The 9,097-nt window shown below is 38.9% G+C and overlaps 1 protein-coding gene across 1 annotated transcript in view; it reads right to left on the reverse strand.

The window, feature by feature from the left end:
• SKA2 (spindle and kinetochore associated complex subunit 2) overlaps window positions 1-8,528 on the reverse strand; it is a 28,262-nt gene extending 19,734 nt beyond the window's left edge. The window contains 2 exon segments of the mRNA XM_060135103.1: window positions 8,406-8,456; window positions 8,459-8,528. Of these exon segments, the coding sequence (XP_059991086.1) occupies window positions 8,406-8,456; window positions 8,459-8,528 (121 nt within the window).
• Between the last annotated feature and the right edge of the window lie 569 nt (window positions 8,529-9,097).

Here is a 9,097-nt window from a genome sequence, read left to right on the forward strand (position 1 = left end):
AAGCACCCCTTTCCTTACATTCCCATCTCTCCAATACAGGTTTAGAAACACCTTTATCTACTCTCATTTTATTTTTTTCATGGATAAAGTTTACCAAGTCATGTCTTATATTACAATCATTTGTTTGCATGGTAGTGTCACCATTTGATTTCAAGTTTCTTGCTGGCAAGAGACTTGTCTTTTCACTTCTATATCCCTGGTTTTTAATATGCAGTGAAAAAAGGGAATAGATTAAAGAACATTTATTCATTTGAAAGAACAGCCTGGGAATCCAACAACATTCTAAAGCCTGTTTTAATAAATATTTCAAGCTCTTAACCAGTTGAGCGCCACCTCTAATGTCTACACAATCAAAATTGGCTTTTTGTATATTTCTGCCAGAGAGTTGACTATTATCCACTCTCTTCCAGAGAGAACAAACACATGTCTACGCTTGTCTGAAACAGATAAGCAGCAATATGCACAAGCACCCAGTTACAGACATGTTATTTCAGGCAAGTAACAACATCAAAGCAGAAGAAAGTGTGAAGTTTCAGGTTCATCAGTTCCTAATCTGCAGACTTTTATGTAACAATTAAGAGAGTAGTACACATGAGCCTGACTTTATCAGTTAAAGTAGTCTACTTAACTTTTTTTAAGCTTTCAGGATCTTAGGTTATTTATGTTAACTGTGCTATGGACACATACTAGACTACAGGGACAGATTTTGATTTTCATAATATATAGAATGAACCTGGTTTAGAAAAAATAAAAATATACCTACAAAAGAATCTAGAATAGGGACTTCCCTGGTGGCACAGTGGTTAAGAATCCACCTGCCAACACAGGGGACAAAGGGCTCGATCCCTGGTCCAGGAAGATCCCACATGTTGCAGAGCAACTAAGCCCGTGCGCCACAACTACTGAGCCTGCGCTCTAGAGTCCACGAGCCACAACTACTGAGCCCATGTGCCACAACTACTGAAGCCCACACACCTAGAGCCCGTGCTCCACAAGAGAAGCCACCGCCACGAGAAGCCCGCGCACCGCAACGAAGAGTAGCCCCTGCTCGCCACAACTAGAGAAAGCCCACACGCAGCAACATAGACCCAACGCAGCCAAAACTAAATAAATAAATAATAAATACATTTTTTTAAAAAGAATCTAGACTATACAACGTAGTCTTTTTTTTTTTAATTAATTAAAAATTTTATTTTTGGCTGCTTTGGGTCTTCATCGTTGGGGCTGTATTGCTGAGTGGGGACTTCTCTTCGTTGCAGTGCGCAGGCTTCTCATTGCAGTGGCTTCTCTTGTTGCGGAGCACGGGCTCTAGGCGTGCAGGCTTCAGTAGTTGTGGCACGCGGGCTCAGTAGTTGTGGCTTGCAGGCTCTAGAGCGCAGGCTCAGTAGTTGTGGCACACAGGCTTAGTTGCTCCATGGCATGTGGGATCTTCCCGGACCAGGGATCGAACTCTTTGTCTCCTGCGTTGGCAGGTGGATTCTTAACCACTGTGCCACCAGGGAAGTCCACCTTTTCAATATTTTTTTTTAAAGACTTCTCTGTTATTTATGGTATCCTATGCCTTATAAATAAATAGGGCAATAAAGAGTGTAGAACACAGAAATCAATATATAATTTTATCAGAAGTCATTAAATTTCCCTATATTTTATCTAAAACCTTAACTGGGTGTTTATATGTAATATGTTTATATTTTATCCAAAACCTTAACTGGGTGTTTATATTCTGAACACAGAAATCAATATATAATTTTATCAGAAGTCATTAAATTTCCCTGTATTTTATCCAAAACCTTAACTGGGTGTTTATAAGATTTTTTTTTTAATTAAGGAACATAGGTTCATAATTACTACAGAACATGAATATTTACAATAATTTTAAACGTTTACAATGTAATAAAGGAAAAGTGTGGTGGAGGTTTTCAACTTAATAGCTAGAATTGATTTTACTGGTTCTTCATCTCAACCCCCCGGCCCCCCATCTCAAAACTGTACTGAACAACTTGCGGTTTCCCCCACTTGTGTAACACCTCTGGACTTTCACACGCACTGTTTCCTTTGCCTGGAAAGTTTTCTGTTTCCTTCACTGGCTAATCCCTACTCATCCTTCCAGTCTCAGATTACCTCTCACCTCTAACAAGAATCCTTCCCCAGGTTAGGTGCCTCTTTCCAATGTGCCCCCACAACAACTGACATTTACTTATCCCATCATGGCATCTGTCTCAATGTATTTAGCCGTGTCTCCCAGATAAGTTCCTTAATATCTCTAGCCTCTGGTACCAGCCTGCCCTAGTAACACTTACCAAAAGAAAGTATGAAGTACTATCATCTAAAATTGGAGAAATTAAAGAGAGGAGAGGAGGAATTAATAAGAACTACTACAACTCTCACATCTCCTAACAAAAATAAATTGTTCTGAAAAGCTAAATTTATTTTACAGTCACTAATCACTACATGAAAATCTTAAGTGAAAACTGAGATTATTTCCTCATTTATAAAATGAGAACAAAAACAATGAATTAAAGAATCAAGAATTGACTTATTTAGGACTTCCCTGGTGGTGCAGTGGTTAAGAATCCGCCTGCCAATGCAGGGGACACAGGTTCAAGCCCTGGTCCAGGAAGATCCCACATACCGCGGAGCAACTAAGCCCGTGTGCCACAACTACTGAGCCAGGGAACAACAACTACTGAAGCCCGTGCCCCCATAGCCCGTGCTCCACAACAAGAGAAGCCACTGCAATGAGAAGCCCGAGCACCACAACGAAGAGTAGCCCCAGCTTGCTGCAACTAGAGAAAGCCCGCATGCAGCAACGAAGACCCAACACAGCCAAAAATTAATTAATTAATTAAAAAAAAATCACACTAAGCAGGTTATAAAAAAAAGTAAGTAAGACCTATAAACTGAAAACTGCAAAACACTGTTGAGAGAAATTTTAAAAGACCTAATTAATGGAGAGATAATGTTCACATATCAGAAGGCTCAATATTGTTAAGATAGCGATTCTCCCCAAATTGTTCTTTAGAGTCAACATAATCCCAACCAAAATCCCAGTACACCTCTTTTTTTTATAGAAATTGACAGAAAAATTATGTGGAAATGTAAATTAATTTAAAAGTTTTAGAAAACAAGAGCAATGGGTGAAGCCTTATACTAGATGATTTCAAGGCTTCCTAACAAAAGTTAACTCAAAATGGACTGAGATCTAAATGTAAAAACTAAAACTATAAATCTTCTAGAAGAAAACATTTGTGACCTCGAGTTAAGCAAAGAATTCTTAGATAGAACACAGAAGGCATAAACCATAGAAGAATAAAATGTATAAACTGGACTCCATCAAAAAATTTTAAGGGAGAAGGCAAATAGATAAAATTAAAGGACTCCTGTAATAATAAAAAGACAGACAACTCAATTTGAAAATAGGCAAAAGATTTTAACAGATATTCACTAAAGAAGATATACCAACTTCAAATAAGCACATGAAAAGATGTTCAATACCATTAGCCATTAAGGAAATGCAAATTGAAACTATAATGAGATACCACTACACACCTACTAGAATGGCTAAAATGAAGAAGACTGACAATAGTACCAAGTGTTGGTGAGGACTTAGAGAAACTGGAACCCTAATACAGAGCTTTGAAAAAGATTTTAGCAGTTTCTTTTAAGATCAATCATACTTTTATCATGCTGCCCAAGAGAAATGAAAACATTATGTCCACATAAAGACTTGTATTATAATGTTTAGAACAACTATTCATAATAGGCAAAATCTGGAATTAACAATGTCCATAATCTGGTGAAAAGATCAACAATTTGTGATATTCTAGACAATGGAATACTACTCGTCAATAAAAATGGTCCAACTCCTAATACATGCAACAACATGGGTGAATCTTTTTTTTTTTTTTTTTTGCGGTACGCGGGTCTCTCACTGCTGTGACCTCTCCCGCTGCGGAGCACAGGCTCCAGATGCGCAGGCTCAGCGGCCATGGCTCACGGGCCCAGCTGCTCCACGGCATGTGGGATTTTCCCAGACTGGGGCACGAACCCGTGTTCCCTGCATCGGCAGATGGACCCTCAACAACTGCGCCACCAGGGAAGCCCAACATGGGTGAATCTTAAAAGCATTATGCTAAGTGCAAGAAGCCAGACACGAAAGACTAGAAGGTTTCTGTATATGATTTCATTTTTATGAACTTCTAGGAAAGGCAAAACTAGAGGTCTGTGGCTGCCAGGGAGTTTGGGAGGTTTACTGCAAAGGGTCATAAGGGAACTTTTTATGGTGAGGGAAATGTTCTATATCATGACTGGTGGTGGTGGTTACATGACTGTACACATTTATCAAAACTCATGAAATTGTACAACTAAAACTGTTGAGTTTTACTCTATGCAAATTATCTCAAACTGATTACAAAAAAACAAGTGATGGAGTCACATTTTATTATATCTCATAATTACAAAAAGAATATTAAGACATGCATTCTAAAGTTTTAAACTCAAGCATTTACTATACAATACACAAAATTAACACCACTTAAGATTTGAGGCAGGTTACCACAGGAAATATACAGCAAAGATTGTATTCATCACATACTAATTCATCTTCAAACTCAATTAAAGAAAACCTGAGATTTGTCAGAACCTATCCAAATCTGTAACAGAAAGAAGCAAATGACAAAGTACTACTTGTTTAGACAAGCCATAACAACTTTAGCTATAAAATGTATCCTCTCAATGTGTTTCATAATGCATTACAGTGGTGAATTTTTAATTAGTTGAAAACATTTTTTTTTCAAATTATAACTTTCTAAAACATATACTTTGTAATAAAATTATATAGCTTTCAGCAACAAAGGTTGTGGTAAATTACTCACAGACACTGAAGAAAGATGTAAGGCAAGAACCAAAATTCTGGTGTACATTCTGCTTTCAGATGCTTTGACAATACTATTGCACTGCTAGCTGTAAAGTACAGTAGTGCAATAAAGTCAGAGCATTCGTTAGCAGTAATAGGTAGGAAAGACACACAAGAGCATCTTGCATCAGTTGAAGCTTCAGAGTGAAAAGAATACAAAGAAGGGTTGCCTCTTTGAACAGAAGACATCCAAAACCTAAGAACATTTATATCAATGTTAAAGAAAAAAAAAAGAAGACTAGGATTTAAATATCAAAGTGGTATTGGTTTTTGACGACTAACCTATGATTAATATGCAAACTGAAAACATGCATAGATGTAGAAAGGAATTTTGTAAATATGTTATAAGCTGTATAAGTTATTCACATGGGTATTGTTAATACCTCAGGACTGGTATTAACAGGTTATAATTACTACTTAAGGCAAAGTTGTGAAAATATTTCTGTTCTGCTGAGATGTGTTGGTTAGCTCCTCCATAGCAATTGACCGATTAACTGCCATATAAAACTAGCCTTTTGAGTAAGATTACCAAAGAAAATAAATGAAAAGTGAAATAATATTTCCCAATTTCTATAAACCCTATCTCTCTCGAATCTAAACTACAATATAAAAAGCACTTACCATCTTATATCAAGAGTTCACAGACTTCCAGGGAATCAATGTCTCGTAAACAGGATACCATTAGAGCTACTTAACTGAATGCTATGAAAGGGGATTTTAAAATTTCAGATAACCCCTAAAACATCTTAAATATAAGAGGAACATCTCCATTTCCTTCAAGCGCAGAAAAATCAGAGAAAATAATAATGGGAGGAGGAGACGGCTCTGAGATTTAAGAGGTTTCCTTGGATTCAAGCCAATTAACATTCTAACCTTTTAACTGGTAAGAAACCATTGTGAAGTCAGATGTCAACACAGAAATAGAAATAGTATCATAGTATCACATTGCACTACCTTTTGTGTACAATCTCTACCTGTATCACAAAAGAAAGACACTAGCCAAATACCACTCAGTCAATAAGTGAAGGGAAAAAAGTTATAGAACAAAGATTACCCTACAATGAGTTTATTCCTCCATTAATAATGTTGACTGATGCAAAAACACTTTCCATTGTTTAAAATATCATACATTAAAGCATATATGTGGAATCGAGAAAAATGGTACAGATGAACCTGTTTGCAAGGCAGAAATAGAGACACATGTAGAGAACAAACATATGGACACCAAGGGGGAAAATGGGGGGTGGGATAAATTGGCAGATTGGGATTGACATATATATACTAATATGTATAAAACAGATAAGTAATAAGAAAAATAAATAAATAAAATTTAAAAAAACAAATGTTTAATTTTCTGAATCGGGTTAAAACTAGAAAAATATATGAAAATTTTAAACTTAAGAGGATCAGGATATTTGATATCTTAAAAAATTAAGATAAGTACTTTCTTTTCAAAGTTAGATAATAGGTATTCTATTTCACTTATTAAATATTCAACATTGGTTCCTCAACAAATCCTTTATTCAAGTAATATAAAACCAAAACTCAGAGGATTGTACAGGAAATCATTTACCTTTGGAATCTTAGAAAATAAACCAGTTCACAGATATAACATTTTTTTCTAAAAGCACATGGCAAATATAAAGGTGAGATGTATGGTCTTATACTACCCAGCCAGTACAAAGCAGTAATAATAAAAGTGTAATTGTTCAAATACAATTTTTAAACCCTAATGATTATGGAAAGAAACTAATAATTTGAACAGGAAGAAAAAAAGTTATGACTAAGTTAGTTAAAAGGAATTTAAGAAGATCTGTTTTCTTCTCTTCCTCTCATAAAAAGAATTTTTAAAAACTACCCCATCATTCAAACACCTAAAAGTTCGAGTCTGGCTACCTCATAATTTTCTAAAACCTACTTTTTTTTCAAGATGTACACGTAATTGCTTTCCCCTTAAAATAAAATGTGTTCAATCTTAAACATGTCCTGTGAGACTATTGACTCTAATGCAAACTCCAAAAAAGGCTTCATTGGTACCTCAAAATTAAAAGCCAACTTGAGAGGGAAAAAAAAAAACTGTTAAAAGCAGAATTAGTATCATTTAGCATCTTACAATTAGGCAGAAATATCCATCTGGAGGGAGGAATTCATAATGGAGGAGATGGGCAAGACAATGTTAGTATCTGTGCCTGTTGGTAGAATCAAATTACAATACTTAATACTGTTTTTTTGTTTTGTTTTTTGAAAGACAGTTAATGATAAGAATAACAAAACTTTGAACTAAAAGTTCATTATTTAGGGTTTGGAAAGCTGCAGGAAATTCTTCCTTCTTTGCTGCCATTTCTCACCTTCCCAATTCCCACACACACACCCCACAAAGAAAATCAAAATTCAAAACGTTAGAAGCAAATGAAAGTCAATTTTGTATATGAGAGCCACTACAATTCATTAATACATCAGAAGAAAACAGTAATAAGATATATCAAGGTCTCGCATTTTCTGGGGGTGAGGGTCTTCCAAGATCACTACATGTTGCAGATATTAAAGAGACCCAAGGTTCCGCTTGGAGAAGAGTAGCACAGGCACAAATGGTACTTAAGGAGTAACGCCAAGGAATGGCAGGGAGGAGAGGATTGTGATGGAGATTTTGGCTTTTTTACTTAATCTTGTTGTTTTTCTTTAACAAAAAAACGGACACGAGTTCAATGATGGGTGCGTTCTCCAACTTCCCCATTTTAAAGGAAGCCAGCCCAATCCAAACACTCGTAATGCGTTGGGGGTAAAGGGACTGAAGATAAAACAAGGGAACTAAGAAAAAAGCGCGGGCGATCCAGCCGGTAGTCTAGGGATGGGAGGGAGAGAATAAAGAGGACAAGTGAGGGAAGAATCCAAAGAAAAAACTAGTACGGCCCTCCAGTTTGGCGCCCTAGAGCAGGCCAAGCAGCCGCGGGAGTCCTTCCCAATTATTCGCCCCCGCCCCCTACTTTCACAATGAATGAAACTAGGCAACTCCAGAGCAGCGGAGCCTCCTACGTCCCAGGTCCCGCCCGCGCTCCAGGAAAAGAAGCTCGTGGTTGAGATTCCAAAGGCTCACACGTCTCCCCCACCGATGGGCCAAACTGGTCTAGGGGCTTCCTTGGCCGCTAGGAAGTTGTGCACGCAACTCTCGCATCCTTTCTCAGCCTGCCCTGGGCTGAATATGAACGCTTCAGCCCTAAAGGGATTTCTCTCCCCCCTTCTCTGTTTATTCCCCACCCTCCATCCCCCTTTCTCGGACTGTGAACAACCTCTCCCCTTCTTGGGGCGTTTAGAGACCATTACAGTCAGGTCTTTTTAGTGGCAATACACAGAACGCTGTTTGCACCAGCCACAGTTCCTTGAGAGGCGAAAGGTGAGGGCGAGGAACAAGGAATTCCAAAGGCCCCGGACCCCCAACATCTCCCGCCATTTCCTTCACGAGTTTCCCGGATGTAAACCCTTCCCCCCCCGCGGCGGTTAAGAGACCAGGCGGCGGCGACTCCCTTTGGTGCAGGAGGAGGAGCTCGAGTCTAGTCCAGCCTCCTCCGCCCAGGGTTTCCGGCGACTCCAAATTGCGTTCCACATTGGAGGCCATCGGGGAAGAATAAACTACCCAGTAGATCTCCTTCATTTTACACTCACCATCAGTTCCAGCTTATCGACCTCCGCCTCCATGTTGAATAGTTGACATTCCTCAGACCGCGGCGGCGCTTAAGCCGCAAACCGTACTAGCACTGAGGGTCCCTATTGGACAGCTGTCATTCAACGTCTCGCGCTCATTGGTTCCTCCGCTTCACCGGCGCCCGCCCATTGGCGACTGGGAAACGCCCCTCCGCATGAAACACCTTTTCCTGTTGGGCAAGGACACAAAACGCCGCAGGAGGATTGGCTCCTGTACCCTTTTTTTTTTCCATTGGCTGCACCCTCATCTCTACTTTCAATTTCACAGTTAGAATTCAGCAGAGAAGAGCTTGCGATTGGTGTAATCGGAAGAAGAGCCAACCAATTACACAAAAGCTTCCAGAAACAGCAAAGAAGACGTGACACACCTTTCCTCTCCAGCTTCCCCTCCACTTCGCTCCCGCCTTCCTCCATATTCATACAAGAAGCGCCTCAGCTCTGATTGGCCGGAGTGTGGCTCTACCTCAGCCAATCACAAGCCAA

Source organism: Lagenorhynchus albirostris, chromosome 20 (genome assembly GCF_949774975.1).
Source record: "Lagenorhynchus albirostris chromosome 20, mLagAlb1.1, whole genome shotgun sequence".
Lineage (NCBI taxonomy): Eukaryota > Metazoa > Chordata > Mammalia > Artiodactyla > Delphinidae > Lagenorhynchus > Lagenorhynchus albirostris.